Raw genomic sequence first — 25,074 nt, forward strand, 5'->3', positions numbered from 1 at the left:
GCAGCAAAAACGTCTTGCCCAAAAATGGGCCCACATAATCCATGTGAACTTTGGTCCATGGGCAACCTGGCAATTCTCAAGGGTGAAGTATGGCAGAAGGCGGCAAAGGTTGCTTCATTTGGCAAAGGTGACATTGTTGTATGAGCTCCTCAATGGCCTTGTTCATTCCTGGCCACCAGACGTAGCTGCACGCCAGCATCTTCATCTTTGTCTGCCCTGGGTGGTCATTAGTTTACTCTTGAAGGAGGTGTCCCCTAGCCTGATGTGGGATGACCAACTATGATCCCCAGAGAATCATGCCATCTTCACATGTCAACTTGTCTTGAGAAGTGAAGTAGGGCCTCAGCAGTTCAAACTTCTTGTATTGCCACCCAGACTGCACCATTTGTTTGACCTTTGTAAGAAGAGGGTATCTTTGAGTCCAGCTGCAGTTGTACCTCGTGGACACTGGTCGGGTGTCTAGGAAGTTCTAGAATGATCTCCTGGAGTACAGATGGTGGCGGAATGCTCTGAGAGAAGGGCAGGCAACTTAAAGCATCTGCATTAGCAATTCATGTCCCAGGCTCTTGCTGAAAAACAGAGTTGTGAACCATTGACAACAGGGCCCATCGCTGCACCCTCACGAGACTATGGGCGGTCTGGGCTCATCTTCCCTTAACAAGCCCGGCAATTGGCTTGTGGTCAGTCACTATGTCGAATGTTGACCATGCACACATCGGTGGAATATCTTCACACTGAATATAACCACTAAGCCCTCCTTCTTAATCTGAGCATAGTTTTCTTCTGCTTCAGAAGGGGTTTTGGAGGCAAAGGCGATAGGGTGTTCCATACTGTCTCCCATTTTGTGGGATAAAACAGATCCTAAATCACAAGAGTACGTGGCACATGTAAGCACTATTGGCTTTGTCGAATCAAAATGCACCAAGGGATTTGAAGACGGAAATTCTTGCTTCACAACTCGGAAGGCTTCTTTTTGAGGCTCCTTCCACTGCCACCACCGATTTTGTCCTTCATGGTCCAATGGTGCCAATGATGTGGCTCGGTTCAAAATAAATCTACTAAGAAATTACTTAAGCTCGCTGACATTTTCGGGTACAGGGATATCTAGTATGGCCTTAACTCTTTCTTCCAAACCTGTCACATTGGCATCACATCCTAGTCACATCACTGCAGAGGCCTGGTAGGTATATTTTACACATGTTAGGTGGATCCCAGCATCATGAAACCTCTTTAATACTTCCTCTAGGCTGGCCATATGTTCTTCTGGCCTAGTGCCGGTGATGGGAATGTCATCATGGTAAACTGTCATCTTGGGAATCCCATGGAGGAGAATTCCATTATGCGCTGGAAGATAGCATGGAACATAGCATAGTTTGCACTGAGTGCTGAATTTGGGTACATTTGAGTGCTATAGTGAGGGTTTGGTGACAGAGGGAGTTAGGTAAGGAGGGAGAAAGGTGCTCCTTTTCATTTCATGTTCTTCAAAGAGCATGAAGGGAGCCGGGAGTTTACAGAGAGTACAGTTGCCTGGGAGCAGAGTCGGAGGGCGGAGTTCCAGTTGGTCCACAGTGCAGCTGTATTCTGTAAGGTAAGAGGGGATGGAGGCTAGGGCAGTTGCATGCTCCTCCTGTAGGATGAGAGTGGTCAGGGATACCACCGGTGTCCCTGCTGACTATACCTGCGGGAAGTGCACCCAACTCCAGCTCCTCAGAGACCGTGTTAGGGAACTGGAGCTGGAGCTGGATGAACTTCGGATCATCCGAAGGTAGAGGGGGAAATAGAGAAGAGTTACAGGGAGGTAGCCACACCCAAGGTACAGGACAAGAGTAGCTGGGTTACAGGCAGGGGAAAGAAAATGAATGGGCAGACAGTGCAGGGATCCCTCATGGCTGTTCCCCTTCAAAACAAGTATACCGTTTTGGATGCTGTTGATGGAAGGCCCCAGCGGCCAGATCTCTGGCACTGAGTCTGGCTCTGAGGCTCAGAAGGGAAGGGGGGAGAATAGAAAAGCAATAGTGATAGGGGACTCAATGGTTAGGGGAATAGATAGGAGATTCTGTGGTCGCGGGTGAGACTCCCGGAAGGTATATTGACATACATCTTGGCTTTTACATCCTTAATTTTGCCCAATTCTTCATGGACGATGTCTTCATTCTTCCTCAAGACATCTTCAGGATGCCATCAGATATTTTGAAGATCTCCAGCTAGTTGAGCCGAATCTTCTGTAATCAGTCTCTTCCCAATAGACTGGGTCGATGTCCTTGCACAATGACCAAAGGAAGATTGACTTCCTGCCCTTTGTAGCCCACTGGGGTATTGGCTGTTCCGAGGATCTTCAAAATCTTCAAAAGTGTGTGTTGAAGGTTTTAGCTGCATTATTCTTTAAGCTGTGATCCTGCATGCAGATAATGGAAGATCCATTCACCCCTTATGGTCACCAAAGTTCCAACGTCGACTTCCATTTTAAGGGTTCCACCATTCACCATTAAGTTCATTTCAATTAGATCTGTTCTACTCAATTGGACTGCATTCAACTAATTCATCAAATTCTATTCTCCAGAACTCTTCTCCACTATGTTCAGCGATGCTGTGCACTACTGCTATTTTTTGTTCAATGGCCCACTTTGCCTCCCACAGCAACATGTTGACATGTGTCCCTTTCGGTTGCAATGGAAGCACACAAACTCCTGAACATTGCAGTACAACTTCAAAGATTTATCAACGCTATTCAATGTTCCATTTCCATCCATTTAAAATTTTAAGATGAATTAAATTGAAGATGATTACACAATGAAGGTGGTAAAACAAGTGTATAATATATGCTTGCTTTATGTATTTGGTGCTGCTTTGTGGTTAATTCTTAATATTTATGAACATACACCAGTGTGTTTACATGCCTACTTAATCATGTTTTTCTGTTAAATCAGTTTTATAAAAACTGAGTTGAAATATCTTTCTTCAGTTGAGGTTCTGTGTTGAAAGTCAAGCAACAACCTAACCAATGAGTCAGTCTCATTTCTATTCCGTGAGACTCTCCCGATGTCCCTGACTAATTATAGTGTGCTTTCTCACAAACTTGATAAATTGATTCAATTTCACTCATTGACTCGCTTATACTACAATGAAATTGCTGTAATGGTACCTGAATACCTGATAGCAGTACTACCTAAATGAGTCTTCTAAAAAATTATTAATGCCAAACACCTCAATGGCTTGATTGAGTAAAAGAGCACAAAGGAACATTAGATGTGCCAATTCTACATCACCCCTGTGAAACTTCAATCAAGTGGTTGACAACAATGGTTCTGCTGCTAAAGTCATTTGTCTTGTGAACTATATGCTCATTTCGCGTAATATTTTTAGTTCAAGGAAGCAAAAAAAATCTTGAAAAATTATTTCCAGTTGCTGTTACCAGATACATTAAAATAAATAATATTTTGGAACCTAATGAGCCCACTAAAGTAATCTTGGGTAATGATTCTTTTCATGCTTGAATGATGATTTATTTTAAGGAAATATTAATAATAGATTATAAAATAAGGGACAGAGGCTATTTTTCAATGGCCATTGTTGTGATCAGCATAGGTCCCCAAAATTTGGACCACGTCTATTCGTACATAATTTACTGTTTAATCAGTGAGGCAGGATATCCAAGACTCTGGATAATTGGCTGTTTGGGAAAACAGCATGTTCTGGGAAAAGCTATTGTTCAAAAAAAAGGAAGCACTTTGAAGACTGGGCAAAGCTCTCACAAAGGCTTATTGAAACATATAGCGTAGAAGGGAGCCACTAAGCCCACTCTGTCCAGGTTCTTTGAAAGAGTTATGTGACATGCCACTACTATTTCCCACAGATTTAAAAAAAATCACTTTTTCAAGTACATATCCGATTATGTTTTGGCTGATCTGCTTCCATTACGATTAAGTAAGTGGCAGGGAGACCAATGGACAGCCTTCCTGCCCCACTGCCAATTGAGGCCCTTAAGTGGGAAATTAATGACCACTTAAAGGCCTTATCCTGCCGCCACTGGTATTAACCTCTGCAGTGTGCAGAGGGCAGAGGACTCACCAAGCAGGGGAAACAAAAATCAAAACATGCAGGGTTGCTTGTGGGCTCCCAAGGAGGAGGAGGTGGGGTCTACTGTTCAAAGGCACTTAGGTCCTAATTGTGAGACTTGGCATTGGGAATGGAGTGGTGATGGTGGGGCTGGTGGTCCTGCTGAGATTCACCTCACTGTCCATGCCCTCCTGCCTCTCCCCTGACCTCCACCCTTCCTGCCATTGCTCACCTGGGCTGAGTCCATTCTGAGGCTTTGGGTGGTTGTCGTACCAGCAGTAGACTTCACCCCTCCAGTAGTACTGGTGAGTCCAGGTCAGCTGCTGGCCTGTGATTGGCTACAACAGGTGGGACCTCTGCCCCTGGGGTTCTAATTCTGGGGTAAGACCCGCTGCTGGCCTCCTAAGTGCCTGAGTGGTACACGATGCAGTAGCCCTTCCCAGAAAGAGGTGATTATGGGGTCTCTCTGGTTCTCTAGCCAACGGTCAAGGTCCCAGTCCACAAGATTCCACCCATACAGTTATTTATGGCATAGATGGTGTATTTGGCCCATCAAGTCCATGCAGGCTCTCGGTGGAGCAATCCAGTCAGTCCCACTCCTCCACTCAATCCCAGGAGCGCTGCAAGTATGACGCTGAGAGGGTCGCCCGCATCATGGCAGCCTGCTGCGTCCTCCACACCATTGCGCAACAGAGGGCCGATGTGCTGGAGCAGGACGAAAGTCGGGCCACGTTCGAAGAGGAGGATGCGGGACAGGGGGAGGATGGGCAGGACATGGGGCCCAAGCAGGCAAGGGAGGCCGCATGACGTGTGCGACAGGGCCAACGCGCACGGGTCGCTCTGATCGGCTCCAGGTTCACTGACTAAAGGCGGAGAGGGACTGGCCAGGGGCACAAACACCGCCGCCTCACTCTTCCCCCACCCCCTCCCCCGCCCTGCCTGCAAATCCCTCTGTAATATATACTTGCCGCACTACAGGATGGGGGCCCGGGTTGACAGTGACAGATGGGATGGAGGATGATGACAACCCGCTCTGCAATGAGTTCTGGTGCTCTGCATCGTATGATAATGTCTTACTCCTGCCCACGGTAGCACTTTCCACCATCCACCTGGATCATCCCTGCATGTGAGCTGGCCATTCTATCACACGGTCTCGTTGGTTCTCTGGGGTGAAAGTGGTGAGGATGGACGTGGTGCTGCTCGGGCGTCCCAGGTGGCATGATGCCGCTTGCTGCCCACCAGGTGCACCGGGGGAGGGAGGTGGTGGTGGAGTAGTTCGAGGTGCTGTGGTGTTCCAGCACATCACCTGCAGGAAACATCAGTTCGGGCCCCATCACCTGCTCCTCGCTCGGGGTGCACGATGGACCCCGGGCTACTCCATGGGATGGGGGTGCGAGTGGAGCTAACCGCTGATGCTCCCCCACTGCCTGACACTGCCAGTCTTGGAGGCCCGCTCTGGTTTCAACCAGAGTCTGCATGCTCGTGGCCATGGGCACAAGAAGTGGACCATCTCCATCTGGGACATCACCCATTGACTGAGTCTCCACCTTCTTGGTTTGTGTCACATCAGGCAGTGACTGCGCCATCTCCCTCTGGGACGGGGCCACCTCCCTCTGTGTCTGTGCCACGTGGCCATGGCCAGCGGCATATGGTGCAGGGTGGGGGTTCGGCCGACCCCCAGGTTGAGAGTGGGGGGGCGGTGGTCAGGCTATGGGTATGTGGGAAGGGGGTTGGTGCCAGGGGCACAGTGGTGCCTCCTCACCCTGATCGCCCTGAGGAGGTTGTGCAGTTTTTTTCAGCACAGCCGGTGGGGACGGTGTTGCCCACGGTGCTTACGGCCTCTGCCACCTGCGCCTAGGCACGGTGAATGGTTGTAGCTGGTAGCCTCCTTCCTAGGCCAGTGAGCAGGGTAATTTGCCTCTCCTCCACAGCGTCCAGGAGAGTCTCAAGCTCTGCATCCGTGAAACGTGGGGTTGTGCATCTTGCTGCCATCTTGTTGGCTGGAATGGTGTCTGTGGGGAGTGAAGTGTGTATATGCGCCTGCAGCTTGTCAGTCACCTGTGTGTCAATCACCAAACCGGAGAATCCCGCACCGTTTCTCATTGGAATCGATTGTGTTCCACTTGGCGCCGGTGCTAGCTCCTTAATAGTAGCTTAATCGGCCCAGGTGCAGCACTGGTTTTGCTGTCATGGAAGTCCACAAATTCTGCGTCAGTGTCAACACTTAGTCTCAGAAATGAAGAATCCTGCCCATACTCTCACTTTCCCAGAAGTGTTACATTCCTCGCCTCTCTCAATCTATTGTATTTGGCCTCCTTTTCATTTCAACTGACATGCATCATGCACCATCTTTTTTTTGTTTCATCATAATCTCTATCTCCTCCCTTTTCCAAGAAGCCCAGGGTTTGGCTCCTTTACCTGTCACCCTTTTTGGAATGCCCCTAGCCTGTACCTTCAACGCCTCTTCCTAAAAGATCAGTCATTGTTACCTTACAGTTTTTCGTGTCAGTTGCTGGTTCCATTTTACCCTGGCTAAACCCTTCTCATTGCAGTTAGCCCTCTTCAAATTTAGATATATAATGTTAGATTGTTCCTTACTCATCTCTATTACTATTCCAAACCTTATGATATGATGATCACTCTTACCCAAATGTGCCCCATAGACACTCGGTTCATTTGGCCCACCTCATTTGCCAGCACCAGATCCAGCAAACCATCATCCCTAGTTGGGTTGAGAACAAGTGGTTGGGTTCTTAATGGGTCGTATTCATGTTCCAGGTTTTTTAACAGTTTATGGTCCAGCCTGACTCATACCCGTCCATATTTTGGGGTTAAAATTACCCCAATGTCTCAAATGGAAGAAGTGAAAACTGGAGAAGCAAATAAATTATTCCTTGTTTCGTAGCACTTTTCCAATTCCAGTTGATATGGTAAATAGATGGGAAGATCCCAGAAGATCTTTTCAAAAAAAATGGAGGAATAGAGTCAGAGGACTGCTAAATAGCTCAACAACAAGAAAAGAACATTTATTAAACATGAAAAGTTGGATTATGGTACAATATGCCTTTACCACTGCCTGCACCCCCCCCCCCCCCCCACCAAACCTTAACAATTGCATAGAGGTTTTCAAATTAGCACAGATTACAAAGCACATCCTAATATACAATGGTCTCATGTACACAAAGTTCCTTTTAAGCACACAAGATGACCGTAGGCAAATACACTCTCCATTTTGAACCTGGGTCAGTGTCTGTGGATTTCTCCACAGAATCCCCCCAGATGATTATCATATGCGAGTTTCCTAACTTTACTCCCTAAAACGCTCTTTAAAATCTTCATTCATAGCATTGCTTTCTCTTGGTGGATTCCAAAATTCAGACCAGAATTTCCAAATTACACTTTTAAACAAATCTTCTGCTCCACCTTTAGCAGTGCATTCAGTCCAGGAATTTACGCTAAACCCCTTTTGGATTCCTTTGAATTGACTGCTATGCAAACCACTCACATTTACTTTAACTCTCGATTCCCAGATTGTATTAAAATGGCATGAGGTGTTTGATTTACCTTTGAAAGCTCCTGTCGCACTTTAAATCTGGTTTCTGCAATTGTCTCTTTAACTCAAACACTTTGTTTAACCTTCCTTGAATTATTCTGAATAATACCTTGATCTCTATTCATTTAACTCCAGACTTCTTGCTCACCTCTCTAGTTTCCTTAAGTAGCTGGGCTTTATATTTCCGGCATGTTTTCCCTAACAATTACTCCAGAGTATGGCTTTAACTCTATCAAAGCTCAGAGAGATGTTCCCTCTCTATCCTTCTAAACCAACTGCTTCTGGCAGAGCTGTGCGAGCTGCCTTCTCTCTCACTACCTAACTCCAGCTGCAATCAAATTAGCTAAACCAGAGCTTAAAAGCTTCTCTACCTTACAAGGCCCCAGTTGCTAAGCTACCACTGTTAGTACATTTACTTTTCAGGCCGTAGACATCTCTAAGTACAACAGAAACACAGCTGGAACTCAACCAACCCCAACATGCAAACACTTTATCCAGCATGAATCTAACTATAGATTTTACCCCTCCATGCACAAAAGATTAAATTAAACCCACTTAAAACTCCACCTTATTTCCAATCTTTACCAACACACATATAGGGATGGATTATCTGCCGCGTGCAGTGGAGTTCCCGATGTGTTGGAAAATTCAGCACAGGGAAAAATGGGATCAGTGCCCTCTTCTGACGCTTCAGTCCTCTGCTGGGGGTGGTATCAAGATTTGCACCCCATGTCAGCGGAAGGATGCAAATAGGTCAAAATAAGCCATTTGCAACCCATTAACGGGCTAGACACCAGAGTCCCCATTGCTCCATGATTCTCCAGCTCTCTGGGCTGGGATTCTTGCAGGCATGTATTAGTAGAAGTATTTGCCAATGTGTCACTGGCGTGGTCGACTCCGTGATGGGCCAAGGAGGTAGGTATTTAAGGAAGGTGCTCCCAAAGTCCATCAGAGGACCCCCTCCTCCCTCAATGCAAATCCTTCCCACACCACCCCCACCAGACCCACCCACAAATCCCCATTACCAGCAGAGACTCCCAGCAGACTGCCATCAGGGACCTCTCAGAGATCCTCAACAGAGACACCCATCAGAGGTCCCTCCACACCAGAGGCCCACACCACAGATAACCTGCCAATAACAGCGACTCCTCATATCAGAGACCCTCCTGCGCATAGCAGAGACCAACCCCCTCCCCCTCTCAGTCATCCCTGCCTGAAAGCAAAAGAGAAATCAAGGCAGAATCAGTGAAAAATTTAACTGCTTTTTCACTCACCCATCCCTTACATCTGCTACCTCAGGCGGATGTCTAGAAAGCAGCAGCTGTAACTTCATAGAAATGCAAAAACCACGTCAGAAAGCTTTAAACCCCTCATGCTTTGATCTGCAAGGCTTCTATTCACTTCATAGAGAATGTTTTTTTTGACTAGATTGTAATTAACAGCTTCCAGACAGCCTGATGTCTGGATTGTTCAATTTCATTTCTTTTCCCACTTGAATGGATTTGCGTGAAAGAGGGGTGTGGCCCAGCCGCCAGACCTTGCTATCAGGCCATCCACGCAAAATGGCAGCACGATAGCGGGATTCGTGACAGAATCTCACGTGACACCCACCATGCATATATTTGATTGGCAAGGAACAGTGAATCGCTCCTGAAGGCTGCTCCCAGTGCCAGTGCAAATAAGAAGCTCCGGAATTCCTTAAAATTACCCTTGTTTTACTAACAACCATGAACTCCTCCGACTGCCAAAAACTATCCCCCTCAGAAAGCATTTCTATATCATCAGCATATAAGTCAAATTTCTATAATTCATAGTTCACTTCTGTCAAACAATAGGCAGTTTTCTTCTACTGATTGTATCTGGCTGAAATTGCTTACCGCTGCAATGACCGTGATATTTCTGAGGTGCGTGGGGAGGCGGAGGGGCGCTTTTATGGATGGAGTGCTTGGGAGATCAGCACTTTTGTACCATGACAAAATACGGCAGGATCTCATTATAATTTCCTTATTCAATTTCCTGTCCAGGAGCTGGCCAAATTGAGAGATGACAGGCAGGAAAGCCTGTGGTAGCAGGTCACAACTAGGGACTATTCCAGATGGTCCCTGGAAGTTGGAAAATATCTCGCAATGTAAGGCGGAGGTTTGTAAAGATCAAAAGGCAGAAGGAGGGATAGAAATCTGGGGCGGGATTCTCCCCTACCCGGCGTGACGGGGAGTCCCGGCGTAGGGGAGTGGCGCCAACCACTCCGGGGTCGGGTCTCCCCACCTTTGGGGGCTAGCCCCACGCCGGAGCGGTTGGCACCAGAAGACTGGCGCAAAAAACCGGCGCCCCCGGCAGCGGGGCTGGCCGAAAGGCTTTCGCCGGTCGGCGCATGCGCCGGCAGAGATGTCAGCAGCCAGCTGCCACTGACGTCACCACCGGCGCATGCGCGATGTGGGTTTCTCTTCCGTTTCCGCCATGGCGGAGGCCGTGGCGGCCGCGGAAGGAGAAAGAGTGCACGCAGGGCATTGGCGGGGTCTGAGCGGGGGGCCCCGGTCGCGGGCCAGGCCACCGTGGGGGCACCCCCCGGGGTCCGATCGCCCCCCGCCCCCCCCAGGACCCCGGGGCCCGCTCGCGCCGCCGATCCCGCCGCCACCAGAGGTGGTTCAAACTTCGGCGGCGGGAGAGGCCTCCCAGCGGCGGGACTTCAGCCCGACCGCAGGGGCCTCACCGATCGGAGTGGCGAGATTCCCGCCACCGCCACTTCCCGGGTGGCGGAGAATCTCTGCCACAGCGGGGGCGGGATTTACAGCGGCCCCAGGCGATTCTCCGACCCTGCTGGGGGTCGGAGAATTTCGCCCCAAGTGTGAGGGAGATATCATAGATGAGAGGAAGGGGGTGATCATAGGTCAAAAGGCTAAAGCACCCAGCTCCTCAGGGCTGATGAACAGTGCCGAATCTGGCTGCTCCTATCTCCATTTATTTTTTGGGTTTCCCGAGCCTGAGAAAACCAGGCTGTCCAGCATTAACTTGACATCAGGCTACCAATTCACTATGAGAGTCTGATTTAAATATTATAATAATCTGTTGTGCCTCTTGAAAATGAGACATAGACAGGCCATGCAACCTTCCACCATGAAAATAGAGGCAGGCAATTATGTGATGCTTTGATATCACGTTACACAACTTTTAATTTTTAATTTGTGCCTATCCTCTCCTCCCCTTCCTGGAATGGTTAAAATGCCTTTTCTACTGGATTTGGAGCCAATTTATAAATTTTGACAGATAAACATGTAAAGGTGAGCCCACAATTTCCTGTGAAATATTTACAGTGGGCAAGCTCGCTGCTGGGAGTGCAATTTTTAAAAAATCAACCCTTTGAAGTCAAATCTCATGGGTGAAAGCAGCTGCTCACCACAGTAGGCCACTCACTCCCCCTCAATCTCAGGAAGCTTTACTCTGAATCCAGCCCTCCTCTTCATAACTGATTAGGAGTAATCAATTCCGACACTCAAGGGAAGAAAATGCTGCATTCTCAAGCCCTAATATTGTTCATACTAACAAGCACACAGAATTTTCCCTCCATTCTATCTCAAATGTTCAATGAAAAGATAGATGTTGTTATGAAATAGATCTTCAATGAAAGTAGACTAACAGCAAAATCATTTGGAACAACCATTTGACCCAATAACTGCAGGAAATATTAACTGTTTATAGCAAATTCTGATAAACTTCACTGGTTTGTGAATTGTGTGAGATTTGAATGCAAAAGGACAATAAACTCAACATGACTATTCTTTCCGAACCATCCTTCACACTGCAGGTTAATTTGTGGGCATTTACCTTGACTTTTTCAATATGGTCCTGCAGCGAGTCTATCAGCAGGTCCCCCACGGGTTGCCAGGTATCTTTGATGGCCTCGGCCTGTCTCAGTTTACGGTTCAATTCATCCATTGCATCTTGTAATTCCAGGAGCCTCTCCAGGGCCTCATCTATACGCTTCTGCCAATCAATAGAGCGAGTGCTCAACTTGTCCCACTCTGCTTTCACCTCCTCTGCATGCTTCCGAATTACTCTGGCAACAGTCTGGGCATTCTCTTCAGGCGTTTTCACTGAATAAACAGCAAATAGAGTTCTGTTAAGAAACTAAAGCTCACAAGAGGAATGAGAAGTACAATTAGATGTGAAATTATCTTCTCTCTTTAAAACATATTTCCTTGATCAAACGTTATATCACGTCTCGTAATATCTACTTCTTTGGCTTGGCATCCGTTTTTAGATTGCATTTTGTGAAGCAATCCGGTTGGTTTTTCTGCATTAAAGACATTATATAAACAAGGTTCTTCTGACTTGACTTCACATCGCGCTCAGGAAGGAAGACATAGAAATATATAAAATTGGAGCAGGAGACCACCAATCGGCCCTTTGTGCCTCTCAAAAGCCTAATCCCGGTTTCCCAATATCCTTTGATCCCCTTCACCCCAAAGGCAATACCTAATTACTTCTTGAAAACATACAGGGCGAAATTCTCCCAAAACGGGAGAAATCGTCAAACTGCCGTAAAACCCGGGCGGGTTTTACGGCATCGCGCCCCTTCCCGACGGGGGACCGATTCTGGTCCCCCGTCGGGGCTAGCAGCCCGACGTCGGAGGCTCCGACAAGTCGGGCTTAACGAAAATCGTTAAGCCCGCTTGTCGGACTTAGCGCCGGCTGACGCGTCATATGGCGTCAGCCGCGCATGCGCAGGTGGGAAGACTCCACCCGCGCATGCGCGGGTGACGTCATCGCGTTTTTGCGCGAAACCCGCGCATGCGCGGTCCGGGTTGCCCCTCAGCCGCTCCGCGTATTGATACTGCGGGGCGGCGGAAGGACAAATAGTGCGCGGGCATCGGGCCCGCTGCCCGCGATCGGTGGGCACCGATCGCGGGCCCATGGCACCCTTGGCACGGCCGTGGTACTGCCGTGCCAATCGGTGCCATGGTTATTTTTTTCCAGGTGGTCACGACGTTTTTACGAACGGCAGGACCAGGTGTGTTTGCCGTTCGTAAAAAGGTCGTAAAGGGCTGGGACTTCGGCCCTTCTAACAGCTGTGAATCGCTGCCGGCCGTAAAAAAACGGCGGCAGCGATTCGTGTCGGGATTTCGGCGGGGGGGGGGGAGAATAGCGGGAGGGCGTCAAAAAAGTCGGGAAGGCCCTCCCGCTATTCTCCCACCCGTCGTGGGGGGGGGAGAATTTCGCCCACAATGTTTTGGCTTCAACTACTTCCTGTGGTAATGAGTTCCACAGGCTAACTACTCTCTGGGTGAAGAGGTTTCTCTTCATCTCTGGCCTAAATAGTCTACCCCATATCCTCAGGCTGTGACCCCTGGTTCTGGACACCTCCATCATTGGGAACATCTTTCTTGCATCTACCCTATCTAGTCCTGTTACAATTTTATAGGTTTCTTTGAGAGCCCCCCTCATTCTTCTGAGCTTCGGTGAATAGATCCTAACCGTCTCAATCTCTCCTGATGCATCAGTACATCATCCCAGGAATCAGTCTGGTAAACCTTTGCTGCACGCCCTCTATCAAAAGAACATCCTTCCTCAGATAAGGAGACCAAAACTGCACACAATATTGCAGGTGTGACACCAGTAAGGCCCTGTATAATTGTAGCAAGACATCCCTGCACTTATACTCGAATTCTCTCGCAATAAAGGCCAGCTTACCATGTGACTTCTTTACCGCGGTGTACCATGCTTGGCGAGACCATGCAGACGCTGCGACAACGAATGAACGGACATCGCGCGACAATCACCAGGCAAGAATGTTCCCTTCCAGACGGGGAAGGCTTCAGCAGTCAAGGGCATTCAGCCTCTGATCTCCGGGTAAGCGTTCTCCAAGGCGGCCTTCAGGACGCATGACAACGCAGAATTGGCGAGCAGAAACTTATAGCCAGGTTCCGCACACATGAGTGCGGCCTCAACCAGGACCTGGGATTCATGTCGCATTACATTCATCCCCCACCATCTGGCCTGGGCTTGCGAAATCCGACCAACTGTCCTGGCTGAAGACAATTCACACCTCTTTAACCTGGGGTTACCCCATCTCTGAATCTGTAAAGACTTAATTACCTTCAGATGCTCGCATTCTAAGCTTGTCTGGAATCTTTGAGTTTGTCTATATATGTTTCTGGAACATACCTCTTCATTCAGCTGAGGAAGGAGCAGTGCTCCGAAAGCTAGTGTTTGAAACAAACATGTTGGACTTTAACCTGGTGTTGTAAGACTTCTTACTGTGCTCACCCCAGTCCAACGCCCGCATCTCCACATCATGGCTAATTTATGGCCATTCAGATAATAGTCTGCTTTCTCATTCTTGCTACCAAGGTGAGTTACCACCAATTTATCCAAATTACACTGTATCTTCCCTCTCACTCAATTTGTCCAAATCACATCGAAGGATCTCTGCATCCTCCCCACAGCTCACCCGCCCACCCAATTTGGTGTCATCTGCAAATTTGGAGATAGAGGGCGGGATTCTCTGAGCCCCGCGCCTGACCGGAGAATCGCCGCAACCGTGCCATGCTGCCCCAACTGCGGCGCACGATTCACCGAGGAGCGGAGAATCGGCACCATCTACGCCGGCGCATTTGGTGCGGCACCGGTCACGGGCTGCTATCCACGGCTGGGCCGCCGATTCTCCCGCCTTGATGGGCCCAGCGGCCGTATGGAAACGGCAGAGTCCCGCCAGCGCCGTCCACACCTGCTTGCGGCCGGCGGAAACTCTGCACGCAGGGTTGGGGGCGGCCTCTTGGGGGGGGGGGAGGGGCTCCTTCACCGGGGGGGGGCGGTCCTCCGATGGGGTGTGGTCGGCAATCGGGGCCCACCGATCGGCTGGCCGGCCTCTCCAGCCCCGGTCCTATTTTGTTACTCGACCGGCCCCTGAACCCCCGTGCCATGTTATGTCGGGGCCGGCACGTTGAGGGAATCCCCTGCGCATGCGCGGGTTGGCACGGCGCCACTTGACGTGGTGCCACTGAGCATGTGCGGGTTGGCGTGGCGCCCAGTTGGCATCGGGAAGGGAGGCTGGAGAGGTGTGAACCGCTCCAGCGCAGTGCTGGGCCCCTGTCGGGGTCAGAATCAGAAGTGCCCGTGCCCGTTTCACGATGGCGCGGACACTCTGCTTCCATTTTGGAGAATCCCGCCATGACATTTTATTCCCTCAATAAAATAATTAATATATATTGTCAATAGGTGGATTGGAATTGTTTATTGTCACGTGTACTGAAGTACAGTGAAAAGTATTTTTCTTGGAGCAGCTCAAACAGATCATTTAGTACATGAAAATAAAATAAGATAAAAGGAAAATACATAACAGGCCCCACAAGGTACACAATGTAAATACATAGACACCAGCATCAGGTGAAGCATACAGGAGTAGGGCCTCACGGTAGCATGGTGGTTAGCATCAATGCTTCACAGCTCCAGGGTCCCAGGTTCGATTCCCGGCTGGGTCACTGTCTGTGTGGAGTCTGCACGGCCTCCCCGTGTGTGCGTGGGTTTCCTCCGGGTGCTCCGGTTTCCTCCCACAGTCCAAAGATGTGCGGGTTAGGTGGATTGGCCATGCTAAATTGCCCGTAGTGTAAGGTTAATGTGGGGATTGTTGGGTTACGGGTATACGGGTTACGTGGGTTTAAGTAGGGTGATCATTGCTCGGCACAACATCGAGGGCTGAAGGGCCTGTTCTGGGCTGTACTGTTCTATGAGTGTAGTATTAATCAGGTCAGGCCATAAGAGGGTTATTTAGGAGTCTGGCAACAGGACTCCAATAGTGACTGCCTGCCAGTTTGTAAAAATACACGTTAATTCCTACTCTTTGTTTCTTGTCCATGAACTAGTTTTCTATCCACTTCAATACACTACCCCATATCCGATGCATTTTAATTGTACACGCTAATCTCTTGTGCGGGACTTTGTTAAAAGCCTTCTGAAAGTCCAAATAAACCTCATCCACTGGCTCTAGGGTCATAAGAATATTAATCACAATTAAATTATTAAATGATTTAGTTTGATTATAGATTATTATATTATAAAGTTCGCATTTGTGATTTAGTACCCCCAGTTCAAGAATTTTGCATTACAGGGGTGGCATATTGGGAATTTGATGCAGAAGTAAACCTGCATAATTTTCCATCAATTATATTCCATCAATCAGAAGTGCCAATCAGAATTTCTAAATGTCCTCCTGTTTCAAAGAACTTTGTACCAGCAAAGACTATCTTGAACAATCTACCCCATTAAATTCTGACTAGGTCTATTTTAAGGATTCACAGCAACCAAACAATAACCCAGCTCTTTGCTTTGTTGGTGTGTTGTTGAGCTAAACATTAGCCAGCCATTAGGATGCAATGAATCTTTATGAACTTCCACAGGAATGGCAAATCGTGTGGGGAAGTGGATCACATAGTAATATATGGAGAGTTGTAGTCAAGTGTAATCCTCGATCTTTTTTAAGACTACAATTGTGAATGGTCGGCACGGTGGCGCAGTGGTTAGCACTGCTGCCTTCAAGCGCCGAGGACACGGGTTTGATCCCGACCCCAGGTCACTGTCCGTGTAGAGTTTGCACATTCTCCATGTGTCTGCGTGGGTCTCACCCCCACAACCCAAAGATGTACAGTGTCGGTAGATTGGCCACAATAAAATTGCCCCTTAATTCGAAGAAAAGGAATTGGGTAATCTGAATTTTTAAAAAAATTAAATGACCACAACCATGAATCAAAAAACATTAAACGTTTGATTGCAGTAGGAATCTTTAGAATTGAGTTTAATATTCATGGGCAAGGGAAATAAAATGTTAATCAGGATTCTCAGTCGTTAAAAAAAATGTTTTTGGTATACAAAACAAGTATAAATTTGGAAAAGCAAAAGGAGACAAAAAGAGAAAATAAAAAGTGAAACTAAAACTATTTATACATCGGTCGGTTTCAACTATTTACATACATACATCGTAGTTTTTTTCCCCTTACATTATTTGCAGTGGTATACTTCTTAAATCAGGCATTCAGGTTCCACTTGTGGATTGCTGTCCATTCATGAGCGATTTGCAACTCCCCAGGTAGTGGATTTTGTGTCTAGCCTGTTTAAAAAGCAACCCTGCCAGCTCTGCCCCTCCCCCTTATGGGTTCACTGGGAAGATCTTGCTTTTGCTCATGTTGAGTTTGTAGCCCGAGAGAGCTCCAAAATCTTCCAAGAGTGCCACGATTCCTTCCATGTTGGTTCGCGGGTGCAAGATGTAGAGGAGCGGGTCATCCGCATAGAGGGAGACTCTCTGCTCTCTGCCTCCTCTCTGGATCCCTTTCCAGTTCTTTGCCGCCCGAAGCTCAATCGCTAGTGGACCGATCACTAGGGCGAACAGCAGCGGGAATAACAGGCATCTCTGCCTTGTGCCACTGTGGAACTGGAAGTACTTAGAGCTGGTGGAGTTAGTCCGTAAGCTCGCTGTGGGAACTTGTACACGAGTTTCACCCAGGCAGTGAAACCTGTTCCAATCCCGAACTGCTCCAGTAGCTCTATGAGGCACTTCCATTTGACTGTCAAAGGCCTTTTCTGCGTCCAGGAAGACAATCACCTCAGGTGTTCTCTCCCCGGGTGGGGTCATGATTTTGTTCAGCAGGCGCCTGATGTTCGATGTTAGCTGTCTACCCTTGACAAAGCCCGACTGGTATTCTGCTACTACTTCTGGTACACAGACCTCCAGCCTTTTGGCTGGAATTTTGGCAAGTATTTTCACGTCTGCGTTTAGCAGTGAGATAGGTCTGTAGGAACCGCATTCTGTTTGGTCTTTGTTGGGTGTCAGCGAGATTGAGACTTGTGCAAGCATAGGTGGCAGGGTTCCCCTTGCCAGTGAATCTGTGAACATCTCCCGCAGGGGCAGGGCCAGTGCCGTCACAAATCCTTTGTAGAAGTCTGCCGGGATACCTTCCCCGCCTGCATGGAGCTAATACTCTCCATGACTTCTCCCAGTTCTAGCGATTCTTCCAGGCCCCGTCTCCTAACCTCCCCACGACTGGCATGTCCAGTCCATCGAGGAACTGCTTCATCTCCGAGTCCCCAGCTGGGGGCTCTGAGGTGTACAGCCCCTGGTAGAAGATCTTAAGTGCCTTGGTGACGTTTTCCAGCTCCGCTACTAATTTGCTTTTGCTATCCCTAATCTGGACTATTGCCCTTGTGGCTGCCTGCTTTCTCAGCTGGTGAGCCAACAGGCAGCTGGCCTTGTCTCCGTGTTCATACAGGGTCCCCCATGCCTGGCTGAGTTGGTGCTCTGCTTTCCTCGTGGAGAGTAGGTCAAAGTCCATCGGTAGATTTTTCCTCTCCGCCAGGTGCTCTACTGTCAAGGCCTCAGAGTATCGCTGTTCTACCTCCAGCATGGAGTCGACTAGCTGCTGCCTAGCCACCCTCTCTTCCCTATCTCTCCGTGCCTTACAGGCGATAATTTCACCCCTGATCACAGTCTTCAGTGCCTCCCAGAACATTGAGGGTGAGACCTCCCCACTCTGGTTATTAGGAATATACTCGTCTATGACCTGTGACATTTTCTCACAGAAAGCCTTATCGGCCAGAAGGGCCTTGTCAAACCTCCATATGGGGCATTGGGCACTGCCCCTCTCCAACCTCACATACATATATGAACGTGGTCAGAGACTACTATCGCAGAATATTCCGCTCTTACCAGCACTGGAAGCATCAATTTCCCCACTACAAAGAAGTTGATCCTTGAATAGACATTATGTACTTGGGAGAAGGAGGAGAACTCCTTCTCCCCTGGGTTGGTGAATCTTCATGGGTCCGCCACCCCAATCTGTTTCATGAATAGGCTGAGTTCCTTCGCCATATTGGAGATTATTGTGTTTTGGGATTCAACATGTCCGTTCGTGGTCCTGAAAATAGTTAAAGTCCACCCCCCTCCCCCCATGATCAGTCAGTGGGTGTCTTTGTTGGGGATTTCTGCCATGGTCTTCTTTGCGAATTCCGTGTTATCCCAGTTGGGACCGTACACATTCGCCAGGACAACCGGTGCCCTGTCTAGGACACTGCTGAACATGACGTACTGTTCCCCTGGTCTCTAACAGTCCTTGTCGCCATGAACATCGTTGTGCTTTTTAACAGAATGGCTATCCCCCTGGCTCTTGTCCCACAGCAGGAGTTGTAGGTCTGTCCCACCCAGTCTTCGAGCCCCTCCGGTAGGCCCACGTTTTGTACGTTTTGCTGCCTCGACAAGTTCTCCTGGTCCTCAACTTTTCCCTACAGGTTCCCTTGCGTCACGACCAGCTTTGCCACCTTAATTTCCAGGGCAATGATCCAGTCACCCTGGTCTGTTGCAGCCCTTTCCACGTCCTTGATTGTTTCTTCCTTGGCTTCTAGCCGCCTTTCCGCCTTGTCCAGGGCCACCTGCACAGTCACCAAAGCTTCAGCAACTGCACCCTTCACCGCAGCTTGGATGTCTGATTTTGGTTCCTCCTGATGCTCTCTCAATTCTCTTGAAAGAAACATCCTTCACCCATCCCCTGGTGTGAAGGGGCTTCTCATGCGGCGGGTCGGTCCTCTCGCTCTGGCGAAGCCTGAGATTCAATGCCTCGTGTGTCAGCCTGTTCAGTCGTTTGCTGCGTGTCCAGTCTTTTTCTGCTCCTGGTCTCCACTCATCCTCTGGGTTGGCTGCTGTTTGGTATCTTTTTCTTCTTCTGTGTTTTGGTGGTGGCGTGGGGATGTTTTGTGGTGTTAACAGGTATTTTACGGGCAAAAAGAGCCTATTTTTCAGGTTCGTGGAAGGAGAGCCACCTGATGTGCGACTTCTAATCACATCCCCGTAACCGGAAGCAGGGTTCACATTATTGATCACAATGCAGCAACTGAAAATCATACATGCATGCATTGGGATGAGGAAAGGCTCAGCTGTGACACCATTTACAGTTGAATAACATGCCAAATAGCGGCACGGTAGCACAGTGGGTAGCTATTATTATAGTCCCAACCTGCATTTACTTGCCTAAGGTACCAGAAGGGCTTCGAGCCAGTGTAAATCTGGGTTGACATATATCAGCATCTTCATTTGAGATGGGAAGTAAAACTGGCAAAAAAAACAAGATTATTGAGGCATTCCCATGAAATCGACATCTCAATCATTTGCAGTGGCAAATGTTGAAGGCCAATCTATCCAGTGGCCAATACAGCTGCTCTGAAATAACTTCATTGTTTGTTGTCCGGGAATCTGACCCTGCCAAAATTCTTCAAGTGCAAATTTATTGAAACCATGAGCACTGATGATACCATCAGACAAATTGGCATGAACAAATGATTAAGCCCGATACCATGACAGTACTGAGGAAATTATTTTGCTATGGGATCCAGCTGCACCAGATGGCTAGCAGGATTGGAAGGTCACATTGATGCATAAGTTGCACTCAAGTTTGACAATCATTAAAATTTAATTTAGTGGTAGTCGCACTTTTTGTAGCTTTTATAATGGGCAAAATAAAAAAAAATACACTGAACTTGCTAAAGCATTTAAAATATAGTTTTGGACATTTCCAACTTTAATGTGCAATATTTCTTCCATCTCCTCTGAAGTTATGACTTTTGCTGGCTATCTTTCCACAGACAATGGGACATGCCTCGTACCTCAGTTAGGTGGTTATTCTTCATATGTATTTTCTAATATGATGGTGAGCATTAGTATTTCATAGTTCCAGCACTTCACTCTTTAATACCAGTTGAACAAAAAAGTAGCCACTGTCTTTCGGTGTGACAGTGACAATCAGCTACTGATTAACATCAAACTAAGGCCAGTTTTCTGCTGTGGACTTGTGTTCCCTATGAGCTAATTGTTGTTATTCAAAGTTATTTTACTTAGGCAGCAAAGAACTGTCACAGTGGAGAGACTTAACCCATCCATCTGAGCTGCACTTAAGCAGTTCCCAGAAGGAAATGGGCAGAATGATAATTCACTGTGCCACGGAGTCCTGTTTGATCATTTTATCTTCTGTACTTGAGTTACTCTGCCAAGGGGGATGAAATAATGGGCTGCTACCAGGTCTCTGCAACACTATGTGATGAATGGCTATGATATAGATACATAATGAATGCACCAATTGATGCTCCTTGAGTGATGGTGCTTTGGCGCCATTTATTACTATCCAGTAATGTTCTAGCCGAGAAACCTACCATCTGGGGACTTGAAAATGTGAATCCAAAATCTATCACTCTATGCAGAATTTTTATTTACACCAACCACAGCCGCAAAACTTAATTTTACTACACCATACATACCAAATCAAATAAGGAATGGCTGGTTGCTGGGCAATGTTTCTCCTTGACAGCTTGAATGTACATGAGTAGCACAGCCAACTTTGAGATACATCAAGCATCTGCTACCCCAACTGTAGAAGCACAGTTATTGAGAAATGGTAGATAAATGTCAACAGAAAGGATCTGATGAAAAAGAGCTTCCACACAATTGGGATTCTTCGTCTGAGACGCCTGACCTACACCATGGACTTAAGTATTTTTCTATTAGGCATGCAGCTTAATTAATTTTTTACTATTATTAAGTTTGAATCTTGCAAAAAACTGCTTAAGACACAAGTAAATAATTTAATCTTTAAAAAGTACAAACATGGAGACTTCCGGTGGCGGCTATGAGAGAGTAAGTCGCATATTTGGTGGCTCCCGTTTCGATCGGACTTCTGGACCTTTTCCCCTGACGTTTTTGCACTTTTGAGCGCGGAACTGGAAAGCAATAGTACTCAGGCACTGAACCCATACAGAGTTGTATGGACTTAAGAAGCTGGAGGGACCGTAAACAGCAGAAGAAGTGGTCAAGCAAGGGTACGGTGGAGGCTGTGAGAGAGACCAATATGGCCGATGTTCAGAGCAAGGCGCCAACAGTCCAGCCTACAATGGAGCAGCTGCTACAGGCCATGCAGGAGGGCTTTTTAGCTCTGAAGCGCGATAAATATGGACCGATTGAAAAAAAGGCTGGATGATCAGGCTGAGAAGCTCAAGAAGTTGGAGAAGACGGTGGAGGAGCAGGCCGACTTTCAAACGGTGGCGGACGTGGAGATTCGGAGGTTGAAGGATAAGCAAAAAATGCTCCTGGAAAGGCTGGAGGACCTGGAGAACAGATCTCGCCGGCAGAATGTAAGAATCGTTGGCCTCCCGGAGGGGGCTGAGGGGCTGGATGCTGCCGCATATGTGGAGGGTATATTTCAAAAGCTGCTGGGGAACGAGGTGTTCCCTCGCCTGCCCGTGGTGGACAGGGCATACAGAGTGCAGGTGAGGCAGCCGCGATGAGGGGGTCCCGCACGAGTGATGGTGGTCCAGTTCCACAGGTACCTGGACAAGGAGCGGGTTCTGCAATGGGCCAAGAGCACACAAAGCTGTACTTGCGACAATAGCACCCTGCGTGTTTACCAAGACCTGAGTACTGAGGTGGCCAGGAGGAGGGGAGGCTACAGGCAGGTGAAGGAAATTTTGTATAAGAACAAGGTGAAGTTCGGGCTGCTTTTCTCGGTGCGACTGTGGGTTACGTATGAAATACCACTATTTCGAGGAACCCAAGGAGATGATGAACTTTGTTAAGAAGCATGGGCTGGCCCTGAGCTGAGGACTCTTGGACTCATGGTGGAACTTTAAAGTCTAGTTTGTTTCTCTCTCGCTGTATGCTTGGGTCCGTTCTTTTCGTTTTTTCGACCTTTTTAGGTTATTGTATTTTGGTTGCAATGTGTTTTTCTTGTTCTTTTTCGTGGTTTCCTTGAATGCTTCCTTTTTGGGTTTCTTGTTTGGTTGGAGTTTTGGTAGGGGGAAAATATAAAAAAGAAAATAGTTAAAAAGGTGCGGTTATGATGGGGGTTTCGGAGGAATTTTTTGCAATCTTTTTCTGTGTGTGGAGGAGAAGGGCTGAGCGTGCCTGGTACTTCTTATCTCTATTTGTTTTATTTAAATTGCGCTATTGTTGGGGATGTTTCTGACTTGTATAGAGTTTTTGTTTAAGCAGGACTGGTTTGGGGAAGTGGTGTGGGTGGGCTGGGGGGAGGGGAGCCAGGGAACAAGGGATGAGAGACGCGCTGGCGCCGACGCTGGGAGCTACTAGGCTAGCGGGGTGGGCTAGTCAAGGAAAGCCAGGTGGGGGGTGTTCATATAGTTAGATTGGAGCAGGGGTCAGGTGTTGGATTGTGTTGCTGGAGGGAGGGTGCGGGGAAGGGGAGAGAGTTGATCTGCTGATGAGGACGGAAACTGAACAGGGCAACAGTGAGGAAGACATGGGTGGAGCCGGCCAGGAGGCAGGCCAGAGGATGCGCGACACATGGCTGGGGGGGCTGGCCAAGGAAAGGGGATCAGATTAGTTCAGACTGCACCGCGGGACAAGGCAGGGTTGCCCTCTCTCCACACTGCTGTTCATGCTGGCCAAAAAGCCCCTGGCAATTGCTCTGAGAGCTTCAAGGGACTGGAAAGGGCTGGTCCAGGGGGGAGTGGAACATAAAGTCTCGTTATATGCGGATGACCTGCTGTTATACGTATCGTAATGGCGGGGATGGACGGTATCATGGAAACCGGTTTTCAGGATATAAATTGAACATGGCTAAGAGTGAATTGTTCGTAATTCAGGCGAGGAGGCAGGAGAGTAGGCTGAAGGGGTTGCCATTCAGGCTGGTAGGAGAAAGCTTCAGATAATTTTTTTTTAACAAACAACTTTTTGAGGTATTTTAGGCATATAGAAAAAGTGGCATTGTGCAGCACAAGAAAAAGAAGTCAAGACACAAATTAAACATAGTGCAAACCACGGCTCTGTTCACGCATGGACCTGCCTCAATATCTTCCTGAAAGCTTCAGATACTTGGGGATACAGGTGGTCCGGAACTGGGGCAAGTTGCATAAGCTCAACCTGTCCCGACAGGTGGAAAGAGTGAGGGAGGAGGTTCGGGGTTGGGATGCGCTCCCGCTGTCACTACCGAGGAGAGTGGAGACTGTTAAGATGACGATTCTCCCAAGATTCTTGTTCATATTTCAGTGTCTCCCCATTTTCATCCCGAGGTCCTTCTTTAAGAGGCTGAATAAAATTCCGCGGGTGAGGAAGGTGATGCTCGAAAGGAACAGAGGGAAAGGGGGGCTGGCGTTGCCGAACTTTGGCAACTACTACTGGGCGCCCAACATGGCGATGATAAGGAAATGGATGGTGGGTACGCGGTCGGTTTGGGAGCGGATGGAGGCTGCATCGTGCAGGGACACAGTTTTGCAGCCCTAGTTATGGCGCCTCTGCCGCTCCTGCCGGCGCGGTACTCCACCAGCCTATAGTGGTAGCGGCTCTTCGGATCTGGGGCCAGTGGAGGAGGCACATAGGGGAAGTGAGAACATCGGTGTGGACCCCAATCTGCAGCAATCACCGATTTTCCCCGGGGAATATGGACGGTGGGTATCGACTGTGCGGAGGGCGGGGATTGCGAGGGTGGTTGATCTGTTCTTGGAAGGGAGCTTCCCGAGCATGAGGGCATTGGAGGAGAAGTTTTGGCTAGCGGGAGGGAATGACTTTAGATACTTACAGGCGAGGGATTTCGTGCGCAGGCTGGTGCTGTTCTTCCCACGCCTCCCGCCAAAGGGGAGGCAGGACAGGGTAGTATCGACAGGAGAGGTAGGTGAGGGTAGAGTCTCAGATATTTACAAAGAACTAATAGGAACAGAGGAGACACTGACTGAGGACCTGAAGCTTAAGTGGGAAGAGGAGCTCGGAGGGGAGATGGAGGACGTTATTTGGGCAGAAGCTCTGAGCAGAGTAAACACGACTGCAACCTGCGCCAGGCTCAATCTGATCTAGTTTATGGTCGTGCACCGGGCCCACATGATGGTGGCCTGGATGAGTAAATTCTTCGGGCTGAAGGACAAGTGTGACAGATGCGCCGGTGGGCCGGCTAATCACATGCACATGTTCTGGTCGTGCCCTATACTCAGGGGATACTGGCAGGCATTCGCAGACATCATGTCCAGGGTTTTGAAAACTGGGGTGGTAATGAGTCCTGAGGTGGCAATCTTTGGGGTGTCGGAGGACCCGGGTGTCCAGGAGGAGAAGGAGGCCGACGTCTTGGCCTTTGCTTCCCTGGTAGCCTGGCGACGAATACTGTTGGCATGGAGGGACACAAGGCCCCCGAAGACCAAAGTATGGCTATCGGACATGGCGAGCTTTCTCGGTCGAGAGAAAGTTAAGTTCACCTTGAGAGGTTCACTGTCGGGGTTCGCCCGGAGGTGGCAGCCATTCATTGTCTTCTTTGTTGAGAATTAATCGTCAGCAAGGGTGGGGGGGGGCTAGGGTAATTCGAGTAGGGGGTGGTTGAGGCTGGTCCTTGCGAGAATGGAGTTGTGGTTTGTACAATGTGTTATTTGCTTCCTTTGTGTACAGTACTATACAATGTCATTGTTTCATATGCCAAAAATACCTCAATAAAATTGTTTATTAA

General features: G+C 48.4%; 1 protein-coding gene across 10 annotated transcripts in view; it reads right to left on the minus strand.

The window, feature by feature from the left end:
• Window positions 1-25,074, minus strand: part of dmd (dystrophin) — a 2,667,466-nt gene that overhangs the window by 300,529 nt on the left and 2,341,863 nt on the right. For all 10 annotated transcript variants that reach the window (XM_038802261.1, XM_038802266.1, XM_038802267.1 and 7 more), the window contains one exon: window positions 11,432-11,700. In XM_038802261.1, coding sequence (XP_038658189.1) covers window positions 11,432-11,700 — 269 coding nt within the window. The remainder of the gene's footprint in view (window positions 1-11,431; window positions 11,701-25,074) is intronic.

Source organism: Scyliorhinus canicula, chromosome 7 (assembly GCF_902713615.1).
Source record: "Scyliorhinus canicula chromosome 7, sScyCan1.1, whole genome shotgun sequence".
NCBI lineage: Eukaryota > Metazoa > Chordata > Chondrichthyes > Carcharhiniformes > Scyliorhinidae > Scyliorhinus > Scyliorhinus canicula.